Source organism: Tamandua tetradactyla, chromosome 17 (genome assembly GCF_023851605.1).
Source record: "Tamandua tetradactyla isolate mTamTet1 chromosome 17, mTamTet1.pri, whole genome shotgun sequence".
NCBI classification, from domain to species: Eukaryota; Metazoa; Chordata; class Mammalia; order Pilosa; family Myrmecophagidae; genus Tamandua; species Tamandua tetradactyla.
Window position 1 is genome coordinate 22,662,409 of NC_135343.1, and position 18,339 is coordinate 22,680,747.

At 35.6% G+C, this 18,339-nt stretch overlaps 1 protein-coding gene across 16 annotated transcripts in view; it reads right to left on the minus strand.

Annotated features, from left to right (window-relative positions):
• NRXN1 (neurexin 1) overlaps positions 1-18,339 on the minus strand; it is a 1,149,661-nt gene that overhangs the window by 529,505 nt on the left and 601,817 nt on the right. For all 16 annotated transcript variants that reach the window (XM_077134200.1, XM_077134199.1, XM_077134208.1 and 13 more), the window contains 2 exons: positions 14,772-14,945; positions 8,921-9,040 (listed from right to left, as the gene is read on the minus strand). In XM_077134200.1, coding sequence (XP_076990315.1) covers positions 8,921-9,040; positions 14,772-14,945 — 294 coding nt within the window. The remainder of the gene's footprint in view (positions 1-8,920; positions 9,041-14,771; positions 14,946-18,339) is intronic.

The window sequence follows — 18,339 nt, forward strand, 5'->3', positions numbered from 1 at the left end:
TTCAATAGCTTAAAGCTTAGATAAGAAAGATCAAATGAGCAGTGTAGCATTTCACAATCAAGTTATTATGCCTGCAGTATCAGCTAATTAATGAGAAAAAGTGAAGTGAACAAAATGCAGTTATATTGAAACAACTAAATGTCCCGGCATTTGTCAAATTTAATGGGATTATATACAGAGCAGGACTTCAGCAGAATGAGAAGAAAATAGAAAATGATGTTTGCTAAATCCATCTCTACCACCACCCTCCCTCCACCCATCTTCACACAAAGCTCCTTTCTCCTAAGTAAGTCTCTAATTTCACATAGTTCCTTATTGTCAAAAATAAAGATAATAAAAATGCATTTACAATAATGTAATTAAACAATGCATACATTCCAAATGTGTGTGTGTGTGTTTCTCTAGTATGCATTTATTTCCATAAAAGAACTCCAGGGCTGGGCAATGATGAAAGAAGAAAAATGAGTTAACTAATGGAGGCTTCAAGACACTTATCTTCAAATATTACAGAATTTTTTATATGTGCCAGACACTGTGTGAAATAATACTAAAAATAAGAGCCTAGGACATAAAATATAGTTGGGACATGAAGGCATACACACATAAAAAGATATCCAAAGACAGTAAATGCTCAGGGATTCAGAAGAGGAAGAAATTACCCACTAACCAAAGTTCATCCTATTCTGGATGATCTTAATTTGGGCTGGGTCATTTCCATGGGCTGAACCTTCCTACAGGAAAGCAGAAGTAGAGGAGGAGGAGAAAAATCGAGATGAAGGAGTTGTTCAGCAGAAAGAAAGGCACAGAGAAGCACATTCACTGATTAGACCAGTGTGCCTCTATACACGCCCATATCAAAGTGCTGATGCCAGGGAGCATTTGAGGAATAAAGCAAGCTGTCGAGTCATGTTTGTTGACCAAGATTTGGGGAAAGCTTAAAGGCTAAATGAAGGAATATCAGAATGCCACTAAAACGAGTTTCAACTAAACCTCTTGACAACACTGGAAAGCATTCCAGTGGTGGGGAGATTCTTCTGGTGACACTAAACCTATAAATCGTGGCTAGCCCTGGAGCCCTACTGTTCTGATATGGTTTTCAGAGACTTAGTTAAAACAAAGCTATACTAATAATAATCTTATAGCTTGGAGGTTTTGAATTTCAGAAAAGAGGTTGCCTACAAGACTCAGGCAGCTGCCTCTCTCACACTATGCTCCAAAGATCAATTTTTGTTTCACAAGATTTAATTTTAAGAACCTTAGATTTTTATCTTTAACACTTCAACAATCCTGAAGAAGCTTCCAGGTTTTGATTTACAGAATTATTGTCACTGTCAATAAAGGAAATGTGCCTGACACACCAAAATCTAGTTTAATTACTTCTGCATGTCTCCTGCAGCAGAAAGGAAATGGTATTCTTTTCACACTTTTATGTTTTTAATTTGATAAAATGGGACACTTGCCCTGTATAGTACCTAGGAGGGCAGATCCATGATTTATGCCATTAAAGAAGGACTCCACAATTTCAGCAACACTGTCTTACTCTGTGCAATGCTTGCAAGAATTCAGGTCCTAAGTTCTGGATACCTTCAGGTAGGGCATTCAAGTGACTATCAAGGAAACATGGTTGGGCTCCTTGGATATCACGCCATGACCTGGAGAAGCTTTGTGAACAAATTCAATGGACTGCTTTTATCCAGGATCATTCACAGTGTCAGCTTTGCTCTAAGCTGCTGGAATCCAGATGAGGCCTTGAAAGCTTCCAAACAGAATTGCCAAATATGAAAAATACACTGTATCACTCAAGCGAAGAAACCAAGAAATATATTCTTTATTTTCCGCTACATATTCCATCTGTTTCTTTCCCTAAAGGGTCATATGTTATATATTTAAAGATGTGTTCACACCTACGCGAACACAATTTCCACTGTCTCTGTCAAATGCAGCCTCCTCCTTGCTCGCGACCCATTTTCTGTTAACATCCGTCTACATCAGCTCATCCTTTTATGAAACTTGTTCCATTCTGCAATCATTTCAAGTTAAGAAGTGCCTTTATACCTTCCTTTCTCACCAAATCCTGGGGAGATAAAACCTCATGCTCTACAGGCCATTTTCTGAGAGATGTGAATTTAAGTCATTAAAATCATGTACTCCATATTAACCCAACACTAACAGACTATCTTTGTACTTAGGATGCTACTAAAGAAGTAACAATGGAACAATAATAGCACAGCACTGGAGAGGAGACCATAACTCCTCCCCATAAAAGAATCCCACACTTTTTATTTACTATAGTAAACCTCATTAAAGATACAGAGGCTTTGTTTAGGGAAGGAAAAAAAAGATCATTGGACAAGTCCATTTTCTTCACAGTAACATTTCTATTTTGTCTTTATGACTTGAATTATTCTTTAATCCAAATGCAACATTATTTTTATCTTGATCTTCTTCTGGACTCTCTACGTATTTCCCCAGAGTTTTCTTTTCCTTCCCCAGAAAAATGAGGCGCCCTTGGTCTTTATGGTCAATTTGGTAGTGACTTTTTGTGCCTTGGGCTGCACGTATTCTCTTGTGGTTCCCCCATGCATCTTCCAAACATCATGCTGCTACCTCTGATTTCACTTTTCTTTTTGTCTGCCCCACAAATGTATAAAAAGAAAACTTACATGCAAGCAACATAATGAAATAACTGGTACACATCATTGGCCACAATTTTGAATCTTAGCTGCTCATTTCCCCTACTATATACTGTGAATCTGTTAAGGCAAAAGAGCCTTGGGAAATGTTTTGCCTGATTTCATTAATGAATATTAAATTATTATTTTTTGAGAATCTCAGAAAGGCTGTCAAGAAAAAATCATAGAAAATTCCCATCTCTCTTTCATAATCAGCACCTTCTTTATATCAGAACTGGAGAGTAATCATAGTATGCTTTAGACAGCTGACTCTGAATTCTTAACTCGTCTTTGCAAGTGGCAACTGCATTTTCAGGGAAGGAACATGTTTCATGCAACCTAATGCTTAAAATGAAATCTAAGATCAAGAGTCAAAAAAGAAGGGAAAAATTACACAATGTTAAATTCCACTCACTGCTAACTTCTCTAGCAAATTTTGCAGCTGGAGAATTTCAGCAGCATTGACACTGAATCTGTCATAATACTTTTGTAGGATTGTGATATAAATTAAGAATATGGACTAGACAGACCTACGTTCAAACTGTTTTTGCAACTTCCTAGGCATTTCAGTGCAGATGAGCTACTTAATCCATACCTCAATATTCTAATTTATAAATTAAAAATTTTTGAAGACTAAAATGCAAAGTCTGTAGAATGTACAGAACATGCATATAATACATGTTAATAATGTGACTAGCATGAAGATATTTTGATGTGATCTATATGAAAATGTTTTGCAGTTCTTCTTATACACTGGCCAGATGTATACAGAACAACAAAGGATATAAACGACCCATGCCTGATCCAACCACTCCCTTCCAAACCCATTCACAATGAAATTCTTTCTTATTTCAGCTTTAAATAAGCAAGAGCAATTAGCAGGGAAGCCCACTAGTAAAAGAAAACATTTCTTCTTGACTTCTGGGTGGCAAGTTGACAGCATTTACACATGGTAAAAACCTCCTTAGAGTTCTGGATCATCCAGCTACTTGAACAATGCAGGGGACTAACCTGGATAATCAAACTATAACAGTGCTCCACCTCACTTCAACTCCCCACTTAACTTATTAGGTACAGCTTAAAACTGTCGTATAGCTGCCTCAATACAGTATGAAAAGACCAATGTCTCACTTTTAGGCATCTACTTTTATGATATTTATTACCAGAAAGAGGAATAAAGATAGACACATATAAAATAGTGGAAAATAGCATTTAATTATGCAGTGCATTTCCATATTGTATGTCGTGCTTCCCTTCCTGTCTTTTACCATATTTTCTGTCTCAGTTTGAGTAATATTTTAATCCTTCGTGTTTAACCTAAGACACATCTGTCCTGTTTCTCTCACAGATACTTTTACTAAGCCATTATCTGTAAGTGTTACTCATGAAGGCCTTAACCAGCTTCAGGGCTGCTATTTAGAAATGCTGGAGTGACTCAGGGTCAATGGGATTCACCAAATTTACAGTGAGGATCCGGTTGTGGACATGGCTAATTGATACATTTTATTCAGGCCTCAGTGGCAACACCAGCATATCAGCTCACAGCTTAACACTACTGGCAGCTCTAAATGGGAGACAAATAATGTAACTTGGAGTTACTATTGCCACTTACATGCAGCAAGTACTATTATCTATGTTATGATTCACTTCCAGAAATTCTGATATTGATGCTTAGAAAATGGATATTGGATTACCTTTTCAAACAACAAAAGATGAGAAACAAAACTGGTATTTCTAAAATGTCATGGTAACAAGTCAGTCAAATGTATTCCATACTTGTTTCACTGAACATTTCAATTCTCATACAAAAGATATGATAAATTTCTACCAGAAAGGTTTTCTCTTAGCAAAGTTTAGAACTCTGTAAAGAGTGTTTTAATAGGCAGTGCCTACACCCTCCTAAACTACTGCACCAAAATAACAGCACTGTGATATATTATTCCCTCTTGGTAACAGACACTGTTGAAGCTGAACTGTAATTTGGCACACAACATTTCTATACTAATGTAATGTGACAATGTTATTATGTTCCCTATTTTCCATGTGAACATAGCCATATTCATCTTCTCCAACCTGACAATGCACTAGCTGTATGGTTACATTATATTCTGGACCACAGGGTGAAAGCAAAAAACAGGATTATTGCATAGCATAATTGTTTGGTGACCCTGTGTGTGTATGTGTGCCTGCCTGCACACATGCGCATGCAACTACACATTTGGTAAAGCACAAATAGGTGACATGTAGATTTTATTTAATGAACAGAAACTGTTAGCACAGGCCTCACACATAGAAAGAGTTCAATAATTGGTTTCATTCAAAAGAAAGTTCACAAATTCCTACAACATTAGGCATTACGTGCTAAGTGAAATATACTGCTGTGCCAAGATTTCAGAAGAGGGAAAAGGTAATGTCCAGTTTAGAGGACCAGGGAAGTTTTCATGGAATGAAACAGTTTAAGTAGAGATTGAAAAGGAGATTATATTTCGACAAGTAGAGATGGTGCAAATTCAAAGCATTGAATTTGCATTCATCTGAATGCATTATAGGTGGAATGACTAAATTCCCTATGTGGAAAAATTAGTATAAGCAATGGTGAGGAAATTGGAAAGAGTAATGGTGCTCAGAAAACTACAAGTAAGCTAACTGCCAGTCTCATGGTATATGGACATGTTCCGTAATAGATAAGGCTGGAAATGAAGTCTGGGGTCAGACCATGGAGTTTTGTGAACTCCAAACTGATGAATTTGAAAGTATTGGTTGCCACTGAGAATATACCAGAACTCTTCATGCAAGGTTCATGAATCAACATGAATCAACATCAACATTGACAGAGTGAGTTACTACTGCCACTTATTAAATGTAACATACTCTACAAGGCAGATTACACCCGAAAGAAGACTATAGACTTAGAGACATATACCAAGCATAAGTAATTATAAAGTAGAAAGCAATGGCTGATAAAATAGTATAAACAAAAATATAAGAGGCTAGAAGAGGCAAACTATCACCTTCGGTTACGGAAATCAGGAAGAACTGGCAACACTTAAACTAGGAGAACAGAAAAGGAGAATTAATCTGATACAGAGGCACAGGATTGCTTATAGGAGGGAGAAACAAGATGTGGGCAATTCTATGGGGAGTTTTCCACAGTGAGCCACACCAAAGATACTGGAAAGTTAAATAGGGTGTTGACATGAGGAAATATTGGGGAGTTGAATACACTAGACTACACATACACACATACACACACACACACAGTAGTTTTTGTCAATGAGCAGTCCATTCAGATGGCAATTTTCCAGGGAAGGAAGAGTTACACAAATGTATTTCTTTAAAAAATAGCCTTTGGTATCATTTTATAAGTACCATTTTTTGAAGGATTCCTTTAAGTTAATTAATTAGTATGATTTATACAACCTCACCTGTACAAGTATCCCCATCTTTCCACTATTAATTATATCTTCATGCTAATATAAATAAAATTTGCTTCTGTAATCCATCCTATGATGCTTATCAGAAATAACATTGAGGATGATTATTTTGGAGAGAGGCTCTCATTTGTAATGTGTTCTTTCCCCTCCTAAGAATTTCTGTCTTATTACCCTTTTGTTTTCTATGCAGTTGAGAGGCTACAGTTACAGAATTTATGGATAAATAACAATGGTAGGGATGACAATCCCAAAAAGAAATGAAATAATGAAGGGCTCTAATTTGTTTTAATAAAAAAAAAGGCAAACAGAGGGCAGGCCATGGTGGCTCAGCAGGTAAAAGTGCTTGCCTGCCATGCCCGAGAACCCGGGTTCGATTCCCGGTGCCTGCCCATGAAAAAAAAAAAAAAGCAAACAGAAAGGGAGTTTGTTAAAATCCTAGGAATCATATTAATTATCCTTTTGCAACTTATAGGAAAAGAAAGAAATGTTTATTTTGATCAATTTAAAAAGTGAGGATAATGTGGCACGCTACTTTTAATGCCTTATCAATTGGATGCCTTTGAAGTAACAGTCACTATTGTGCCTTCCACAAATTGTGATTGATATGGGAATAAGATTTGCTTTTAAATAATGATTTGTACCTACATGTCCTCACCACCAAAACTCAATGTATGAACCAAGAAACCATTTCATATTTCCAAAAAAACCCACTAAGAGGTAATGATATAATAAAAATGCATGTATTCTGAGAATCCTCCAAAATAATTTGAATGCTGATTGGCTCAAGGGGCACATCAAGAAACACATTTATTGAATGGCATTTACGTTATTTACAAGAAAAACAACAAACAGCCTTAGCATTGTCATTACTGAGACTATCACCCAAAAGCAGTACTCAAGTAATTTTCTGTAAAAATGAACTGAAGACAGCAAGGTACTTAAGGTTGGATCTTGGTGTTCCTTCAGGAAATGCCTAACAAATATTATAAAGAAAATTATATTCTTCATACTTGACTAGTATGTGAGGATACACAGGCCGACACAACCAAATGGTACTGTTTTGCAAAACATGGAAACTTGATTAAGCAAAGTTTGGCAAAGAAAGTTCTTCCGAAAAAGGAAAAACATTTTCCTACAAGAAAGCTCTCTCAGCTACCACATGTAGTCATGCATCTGTCAGAATTATATTCAAGATTAAAAACTTGTCATAATAAAATCATAACAAATTTTCCATCTTCTGATTATCCTTAAAAATACATTTATGCCATTTTCTATGAGGTGGAGTAGGTACAGAAGTCATTGCTTTATATATATTAATATGCATACACATATATACATATCCATATAAATATACGCATATCTGTATTAAAAGTGTGTTTGTGTGTATATATATATACACACATAAGCTTATATAAGCTTATATAAAGCTTATATATATATATAGAAGCTTTAAAATTTGCTTTATGAATATACAGAACATATGGACTCAGTATTTATTGAGTCTTTAGGTAAGGTTAATTTAATCCAAAACAGGGTTATTGTTTTTTTAGAGTATGATTTGATTTTCAGAAATACAGTGTTTACAAATATGTGATAGTTTGAATACACGTTTACTGTTTCAAGTTTGTTGTCACTGGCAGTATGAAGGCCAAATATTTCTCCATCTGTGATGGTATGTCACTAAAGGCCCCTTTCAAGTACAAATTTTATTTTGTATTGGTCATCTATTGTTTCTATATTATGTATTTTGGACAGAGTTTGAAGAGAGCTGTTGAATTATACTACATTGCTAGGCCGCAAAAATTCAGTTCAGTGGAATATTTCAGTTGAACCTCAACTTCTGCAGTGTTATACACATATCTGCTTACATGACCAGAGCCACAAACAGACACAGGTCAAACGAACAAACTCTAGTCCTTTAATTCACACTCAAGTCTAACTTCAGTTGCGAGGTCTAAATCCTCAATCATCATATTCCCTATCCCATCAGCCTAGAGCTTTTTCTTACATGTTATAGTAAGTACAACATAAAGCATGTATGCTATTTTAAAACCAGAAGGCTTTATCAGGAATATTCTCTCAAGGCAGCAGAGAACAATGGTTTGTAATGCTTTTAACATTTTGATGAAGTGCTGTAAAGTAAGAGCTGTTTGAAAATTAAGAAACAGAACTTCATGCTATATACCAGTAATTCCTTCTCAAAATCCTTGCTACTATCACATAGATTAGACACTAGCAGATAAGCCGTGATATAAAGTGAATGCTGTGTTTTATTGTCATATTTACTTTGTGTGTGTGAGAGAATCTAAAAGGAAAAAAATATATAGTGGCTAAAATATAAGAAGAGCACTTGAAGGACAAAGTGTCAACACATTGTTTCTAGGTGAAAGAGACAAAGAGAGAAAAACATATAATGAGACCAGTCACTTTCACTAAAATGACAGCCTTAAAGATATAATGTTATGAAAAATATTACTTGACATAAAGCACTCTGAAGTTTATTTAAAAGACTAGGGTGAAATTATTCTATTTAGGATGAAAAAGTTCATTCAACATGACCATTTTTTAATAAAAAATTGCAATAAGTAGTGGAAAACCAAAGAGCCACCACCATCTTCATAGCATTTAGCTACTGGTATCCTTGATGAAGGATTCAGTATTTCAAAACTTTCCTCTTCGTAGAAACAACTAATTCTCCTGATTGTGACAGCTGAGTTTACAGATGAGCTGAGGACTCCCAGTTTTAGACCCTGAGTATCAAACAGTAACCAGAGTCAAGGACGAGGACCAGCCTGCATGCAGAGAGGTACTTACGGTCATTGCAGAGGGGCCCACTGAAGGAAGTCATACTACAGTCACAGCTGAAGCCGTCCCATTGCTGCAAGCACACACCTTGATTGGAACATGAATCCTCTTGGCAGGTTGTGCTGGGCCCTGCAAAACAATCCAAAAGAAACCTGGGTTCTTTAAAAAATCAAAAGTGTTTTGGACATGAGCTAGATCACATAGAGTAGTTGCCAACACCTCAAATGAGAAGCCCAAACTAGTTTTGAAAGTTCTGGTTCACACACCTGAATTAGGAACAGAAACGATGCACTATGAAGGTTTTCTGAAGTTTCAAATAGAGGATAAAATTCATTATAATTATAATCATAAACTAAACCAACAAATAGTAAAAGCAAGCACAGAGCTTCTACAGTATGATCATGGTAACAGGTGATCTCATTCTAGCATCAATAATTCTCTCTCACCTTTTGGATTTTAGGAAAGGCATGGATCTCCTTGACTTCTGACCAATGAATAGAGACACCATGAGACATGGAGATTATAAATTCATGAAATTGAAAATAACTGAGGAGAGTTATGCAAAAAATGCCCTAGAAGTTTCCTTGCACAAACTACGGATAAAATTATGATTGCTGGGTGTTTTGGATAGGTATGTTGGCAAGTATCAAATCACATGCTTTAACAATCTCATGCAATTAAACATAAAATAAAAACTCCATATTAATGACATGCCCCAATTTAACACACAAGTCAAAAGAATGCTAGTCTATTTCTAAAGAATCATAACTAGGACACTGGAAAACAAAGAACTAAAAAAGTATGATCAAAGCACTAAAGGCAGTCACTATACAAACATATTCAAGACTGAAAGCCTTTATGCAAACTAGGCTACAAAATGAGGTTTCTTACACAATGTTCATGGCAGGGGAAAAAATGAAATCTGAACCCAAACAATAGTTACTGCAAAAATGTAAAAAACAAAAATGTTATTTTGGGGTTTCCACTGTGTATTATGGGGTTTCAGTCTTGTTTTATACACACAGGGCTATCTACCTTGCAAGTCAGCTTTCATCAATGCAACTTTGTCAGCAAAATTAAAAAAAAAAGCAAAATATATTAAATGTTAGTAAGCAATTCTGAAATGGGGCAAACACAGAAGAACGTTCAGATTCAAAAAGCATGCTGCTGTAGAAGGAGAGAGAAATGCTATGTAGAGCAAACAAATTAATACTAACAGCCATAAATTTTAGACAAGCCAAAAATGAGAAAGCAGTTATTTATTAGTATTTTAATATATATATATATTTATATATATAATGGTTATTTGAGCTGATGGCATGTAATGAACAAAATTAAAAGGGTTTTGTCTTAGTCCCTCTCTTGAAAAGATATGAATGGGCTACCAAGGTGACAATGTTGCTTATTTGGTACATGCCACAGAATTTGTCATGTGCAGATAAGGTATATCCTATGGTCACTGGCAGATCAATTATCCCTTTGCATTTTTTTCCCACTAGAACTTTTATCTTGCTGTTGCAATTAAGGCTTAAAATTGTAATGCCAGCCATTTGCGGCCAACAGCCAGGCTTTAGGATGATGACTAAACTCTCCAAACTAATATATCATTTAGAGTTGATGAAAGAAGCTGAAGATGGAAAAAACAAACTGCAGTATAGTTCCTTATGAAGAAAATTCCATTACAAGCCTTGAATGTGGAGCGTTTATCCTTGCTCTAACCATCTTAGATTGGGTATATACACTTAAGGATTTCAGAGCTGTTTACTTTGTACACCTTTATAATTGTTTTCAACTCTTTTAAACTGCCTTGTGAATGATTATTACAGTAAAACTGAAGGACTACCTTAGGAGAGGAATAAAGGAGAATACAATGCACCTAATAGCTTTAGAGCAAAAATTAAACATATTTTTAGTAAACATAATTTTAGAGGCTTTGGGAAAACATAAAAATAGACACTAGCATAATTAGATAACACCAACAGTGAGAGATTTTGAGGTACCTGCTTCAGTGAAAAATCAGAATTGTATGTAATTATCTTATCTGTGTATAAATTGATGTGTTTGCAAAATGTTCTTTACAATCACATTTCTATTACATATTTTCTCAACAAAGGCATTCTTCATAAAGAGAATTTAGCCAAAACCATGTGAATTTCCACAAATTTAGAAACCATAATATAGGAAATACTAATTAATAATAATTGGCATAACAACAACATAGTAATATTATCATTCTTATTCTTATTATTACTTTACCAAAAAGGATTTTTGAAGACCTGAATAGATGTACCAGATTTAGGGGACTCTTGCATAAAAGAACTAAATACCACTCAGTTGCTTAGCTTTTGTTGTTGTTCCTGTCTATGAGAGGTAAGTGGTTAACTGACCTTTATCCCATAGCATTAATTAGAGAATGAAAATAATCAGTGGTGAACAGAAAACATCTTAGAGCAACATTTCTTAGTGCATTCCTTTCCGAACTGAGCAAAGGAGCTGGGAGCAGGGCAAGTCAAGCTGGGGTTAGGTACTGTTTTAGTGAATGGCTATTTCCTACTCTTTTACTTACACACAAACTAAAGACTCAGGTTTTTGCTTTGAAAAAAATTTCAGAAATACAATGGTTAAACAATATTAAACTATAAAAATAGTAAAACTGTAATCCTAAAAATACCTAATCTACCCATATTGTAGAGCAGCAACTCAAAAGAACTTGCCAGGCCTCTGTGTGAGCGTAAAGACATGTTTTATTGTTTTTGTTTTTTCATTGTCACAACAGTCTTTTATATGCCTGAAAGACACATTTTTCAAGTACTCACCTTCTAGAATGGTATTTAAACTATTGACAGGCATTTGTACAAGACAGAGCCCTGAATTTATCTTTCCCTTCAGTTACATAATGTTCCTTTATTTTATCACTGAATAAAATTGGGAATGAATTACAAGGACATTTGTATTAGGTGATTAAAAATAAGGATATGTCTACAAAGGAAAGGAAAGTGAAGGTAAAAAAGCAAACAATCTCTGAAACCAAAGAAGCAATAGAGGAAAGTGGTTGTAGCCTGGGCTTTTGAGTAATGCAAACCTGGGTTGGAAATTTACATTATCAACCACTTACTAGCTTTTGTGACTTTAGGCAGGTCCCTTCACTTCTCTGAGGTTCAATTTACAGATCTAAAAACAAAGGCTTTAATAGGTAATTTATAGGATTAAAGGGGATAGTATATGTAAATTTATTGTTACCTCTGACATATCAATGATAAATTTAATAATTAGATAGGAAAGTATTTCTGACATTTATGAATCGGTTCCAGAGTTGAATGTCATAAATCTGCAAAAAGAGTGTCTGATTTAAAATTTTTTTCACCAACTTTATGTAGGGAAATTATCTTGACTCACTATTGAGCTTATTTGAAGTTGATTACTAGTCTCTAACTTTTCTTATACAAGCAGGAAAATGATATTCAAAACAGTAGTTCCTAAAGTATGGTCCCTAAACCAGCAGCTTCAGCATCACCTGAGAACATGTGAGAAATGCAAATTTTCTGGCTCCACCCCAGACTTAATGAATCAGAAACCTTGGGTTGTGACTCAACACTTTGGGTTTTAACAACTCTTCAGGTGACTCTATACAAACTAAAGTTTGAGAAAAATTAATCTAAAGGAACTTTGACAAGATAAGGCCCTTGCTGAGATGTGTTTTTAAAATCCTATCAGTTATTATTCAGAAATTAGATAGAAATAAAAGCCAGCAAGTCATTACTGAGGGAAGACCAGCAACTTTTTTGTATGCAAATGGATTAGAGTTTGTAGGCTTTCTTGGGCAGGAATGATGAAAAATCTTGGCAAAATATTATTTGGTTATGCCAAATGTATACTATATTGCATTAATATGCAAGTTAAGTAATTCCAACATGATTTAGAATCAAAATTCTATGAGACAATCCTCTTTGGAGGGAGAATTTATCCAGTGTCTAGAATTTAATCACTAATAATTCTAAAAGTATGTAAATCTCATCAATTAAGTCTATATCAGCTACATCTAGATTATTCCTAAGGAATCATACAGAATAGAAATAATCATAAATTAAAAGTCGTCAACCTTTGATATTGGAAATAAATAATCAAGGAAGTATCAGGGCAACATGAGGGCAGAAAGACAAGAGCACTGTAATATGCTAAGAGCAAAGGAAAAGGGGCTAAATGAAGCTCAGGTATTTAAATCATCTTAAATCAGGTTAGGAGAGGGCCAAGGCCATAACCTACTAAATGTTTTAAAACATTCAAATAGTTTAAGGCCTCCCAAAAGGATGCATAGTCAATCTAAACTGCTTATTAGATTATGCCGAAAAACAACACAATATATCATTACTGCAAATATCCTTTGTCAGGACCTCTCCCTCCCATTAGCATTCCTTTCTACTCGCTCACTCATATCATGTTATGTGCTGCTGGTGAGTCTTGTGTGTGTGTGTGTGCTTGTCTGTCTCATTTTCTATCTTGTGGGTATGTAGTTGCAAATGCATCTGTCTGCCCTATCATTCCTTGCAGACAAGAATTTACCTACCAAACAACTCGCAGAAAGGCCTATTTTTGAAAAACATTTTCCAGAAGAGTTTGGAGTACTTAAAAATATATACAATTGTACATATTCTCATTAATTATATCACCTCCGAGAACCAAAGTTATGTTCCATATTCTCCTATCCATCTACCAGAGGGAATTCATCTGTTTAGCAATTCTTGTCACTTTTACATAACTGGTGAAGGGAAAAATCATATCGATTTTTTTTTGTTGTTTAACTAAAGAGTGTTATACCAAAATGTAAAATAACTAAGAAAATATCATGATAACATTAAAAAAGAATGCAGCAAAACCTTCCTTTAAATAATTTTATCTTCTGGCATTATTAAAACACAATTTGTATTTCACCTAACTTTTCAGGGAAATATGTTACAGAGAGAAAAGAATGAATTTTCAAATAATTTTTCCCTGTACTTAGGTAATTGCCGAATCTAATTGGTATCATTTTGACTGAGAAGAAATAATTCATCTCTCTTAGGGGTAGGATTTCACATTTCTTTCTTCTTCTCCCATATGAAATTTCCTTATGAATCTAAAATTTTCAAAATGGCCAAAACTGTATTTAACATTAAAAGGGAAGCAGCAACACACAAAGAGACACAAAATCAGGATAATGTGATTAAATTACATTTATGGAGGGAGAATTGGCTCAAGTAATCTGAGGTGTTGAAGCAGAAATTATCTAAAATGAAAGTAGCAATCAAAAAGTACTCCTGCCGATATTAGTATGATGGAGAGCACAAAAGAACAGGAAGATACTTGAGTGCATTTCTGAAATATGGAATACTAAGCTTGGATAATACAGGAAAACTATTTTTGCTAAAACAAACACAATATGTGGGAGACACTTGTTCAGGTAGATACAAATCAAAGAGTGATTCAAGACTGGGGTCACCTCTTGTTACAGACTATTGAATTTAGATGTCAGAACATGGGTTCAATTTGATCCATACTTGTTGAAGTTAAAAATATTGTTTTAAATAGTATCTATTTAAGGCTATAAAGCAAGAATTTCAGAACTATCAACTGACTAATTAGGTGACCTATAGAATGTAAAGAAGCAGAAAATAACAGGACTCACAGATGAAGCTCTCATTTATTCAGGCATTAGAGTAGGCTTGAAAACAAATCCAGGGAAATTTAAGATTTATGGGATAAAAGTTTTAAAAACATGAATGAGCCCTAAGTGGCAGTTCAATCAGTTGAAAGAAATGTTAGTTTCTGTCATTTAAAGGGCAGAAATGGAATTATTTAGAGTGTGATAACAAAGAGCCAGTACCTTCACATCCTCTCTCAATCTGTCCATTGCAGAAAAGAGCATCTGAGATGAGGTCTGGAAGCCGTCCATTTAAATCAACCGATGCCAGGCAGCCTTGAAAGCCCTCCTTGGCGTGCACCAGTTTTGGCAAGGATTTGTATGTTTCTTTAGCCACTCCTCCTATGTACAAGTCACCTGTGGGAAGATCAAAGGCTGTGTCACAGAAGTATCATGTCCTTGGATTTAAATGCAGAGTAGGGCAAGAAAATATAACACTGAGGTTTACCTTTCATGAAATTAATAAAGAAATAAATTTATAATTGGATATTTTCACAAAGGAACAGAAGAATAGAAATGTGTGAATAACGTTGTAAGCACTAGAAGACTTTTCTAGAGGCTGTTTCCATATTATCCTCACTTGTACTTAACTTGTTCACTAACTTCCTCCCATAATAGTCTGAATATACCTAAAGATTATGGCCTCTTTCAGGGATTTGTGCTTTATGTTAAGTTCTATTATGTTCTCTTTTAAAGCACTGCTTTCAACTCTGTATGTTGCTCTTGCATTTGTTAACAAGTCATCAATTTATTTTCCCATTTTATCGCAGTTTCTAATGGAACACTTTTCTTCTTGTCTCTAGGCTTGGAATATTCATGTCTCTAGGCTTGGAATTTCCTAACTAGATGGTTCACTACCTTAAAAAACAAAAAGATTATGATTCATATTTCCTTCTGTTTCTTTTCCTATTCCAGATTATTCACCATATATGGATGGCATTCAGAAGACGCGAATAATTAACTCTAGTAAAGATTTATTTGATGCAGGACAAAGGAGTTCCTCAAAATTCCATAACACATAATTTCCATTGACAAATTCTGATAATATACTCATTTTAACTCCTTCCTTCTCCAACATTTGTCATTTGAATTTCATCCCTCAAATGAGCAATTCCATATCACTTCATGTAACATGGTACCTTTTCCCAAACGTCCTTCCCCAGACACTGATAAAAACACTTGGCCAAGGACTGACAGTTATAAAACATCAGTGTAATATTTTTAAAGCCTCACAGATGTGCTCATAATCTCTCACTTTTATCTAACTCTGTAAAGATATTTTTTTCTCATGCTTGGGTGTCTAAATCACTCTATGAATTAGGTAGTTCAGGTATTTATTATCCCCATTTTACAAAACAAGGAACTGAGATTCAGACAGGGCTGGATGATTTTCCAAAGGGTATATAGTGAATATGGGGGAAAATCAAGACCAGAATTTAGGTCTTTTGATTAGAATGACATAATTTAAGAAAACCCAGCTCAACTTCCTGTTGGGAGAGTCAATCCACCATGGGCACCGAACATCCCTGCTCATTCTTACTGTATATTCCAAAAATGCAATGTTCTGATTTCTCTATACCCTGGACATACCTTACAGGTGTACTTTCACCCAGAAATCTTAAGGGATGAGGTAAAGTCTCTCCCCATTTCAAAAAACAGGTCTGCTTTAGTGCTTGCTATAAAATTACACACTGCCCAAGACACCAGTCTTCAGCTGTGACATATCCCTTGCATTCTTAATGTCCATCTGGGTACCTTTGTGTTGTTCCTTGGGATTTAGAGTCTAAAAGAATTGACACAGATGCTGCTCATGTTGTTTGTTAAGCCATGAGTAATAAAGTTCTTGGTTTCTGACCCAGGAATCTTGTGTCTTCTGTCAACATTCATGAATCAATAGTAAACTAATTTATTAGCTTGTAATTAGGGTGAAATCATATCCCACATAAAACACTCCTGAATTGCATTGATGAGTACATTAAGATAGAGATATCATGTGACTTTCTCAAAGTCATTTAGATGTAAGAACTGAGACTTCATCCCCTTAGCCTACTAACCAAACTGCTAAGATTTGCCCTAAGATGCCACGGATCCTAAAACTTGTATATAAAGAACTACATGTTTTTATTAATACCACTTCTTATCTTGAAAAAAATCTATTGACTGCTAATCATCATCCTTAATATTAAAACATAGCATACTTTGAGACCAATGGAAGAAAAGTTTATTTGATCTGGAACTGAAATTTTCTGTAGTGCATAATCTAATTCAACCCATCTGTATAGCTCATTTGAACAGTTGAAATACAGGAAGCACAGAATAAGAAAGAGGTCCTTTAATCCTGTATAGATTAGTGTAATGCCAGGAAACATCTTAGAGTATATTAAGCAGATAATCAAAAAGTATTGGCAAAGTCCCCCAAGGGAGGGGAGAAAGAATATGGGACTATCGGACCTTGCCATCAGGGAATCCCCTGATACTGTGGCGGAATTTGGGGACATCCAAATCAATAGACCATGCCTTTGATTATGAGGCTTGCTCTTGTGGAGCTTATGTAGGTAGCAGAGAAGCTTAGACTACCTATGGGCATGCCTAAGAGTTACTTCTGGAGGACCTCTTTCGTTGCTCAGATGTGGCCTCAGTCTCTCTAAGCCCAACTCTGCAGGTGAAATCATTGCCCTCCCTTCTATGTGGGACATGACATCCCACATGGGGGTGAAAGTCTCCCTGACGACATGAAAGATGACTCCTAGGGATGAATCCAGACCTAGCACTATGGTATCAACAATTCCATCCTGACGAAAAGGGGGAAAAGAAGTCTAATTAATAAAGTCCTATTATTTATTAATTAAAGTGTTATTATTAAATATCAGGGGCAGAGAGTTGAAATAGAGTCAAGAGGCTACTCTGGAGGTTGCTCTTACACAAGCTTCAGGTAGACCTTGCTACCTATCATAACCTGCCAATCCCCAACCAGAACCATTTCAGCCAATCCTCAAGGACACCTAGGGCAATATATAAGATTCCACAGGGGTTCCAGGCACTAGAGTGACTTTCCAGAAACCTACAGCCTCCAGATGGGTCCCTGGTCCAGATAAGTCCTGAAACCTAAAGGGCCCAGCCTCTCCAGAACATCAGATAGTTCCATCTCCCTACCCTATGTTGGTGAGAGACCCTTCCAATATCAAAAATTTAGAATTGCCATAGCCCAAACAACCCTAAAGAGAGGTATGGAAAGATCAGGAGTGATGTACCTGATAAATACATGTAATTACATGAAAAGAGTAAATTGTCCTTCCCCCATATGGGCATGCACGAGAGAAAGCCAGAGGAAAAGCAATGCAAGTTTGGTTGTTGATGAATTCCAAAGAGAAACAGTGTTCTGATTTAAGGTCTAAACTTTGCTTGGGTCAAAACTTGATAGTTTTAAGGGAGGGAGCAAAGAAGATCTGTGCCTATTTCCACAGGTGAACCCAAGGAGAGCAGTGAGATTCTTGAGAAGAAATGTCTACATGGCAGATTTAGAAAACTGGAGCTTAAACTGCCTCACAGAACTTTCCTTACTCTACTGTGGTGTGATGGCAACAAAATAATCCCCATAATGGCACAGAATTAGCAGAAAAGGGGACTGACCTGAGGTGCCAAATGCACAAGAATGAAAGATGCTGGGTAGCAATTCAATGGGACCTGAATTGTGAATATAGAATACAGGAGAATAGCTCCCATGAACCTCCTAATACTTCACAAAAGACTG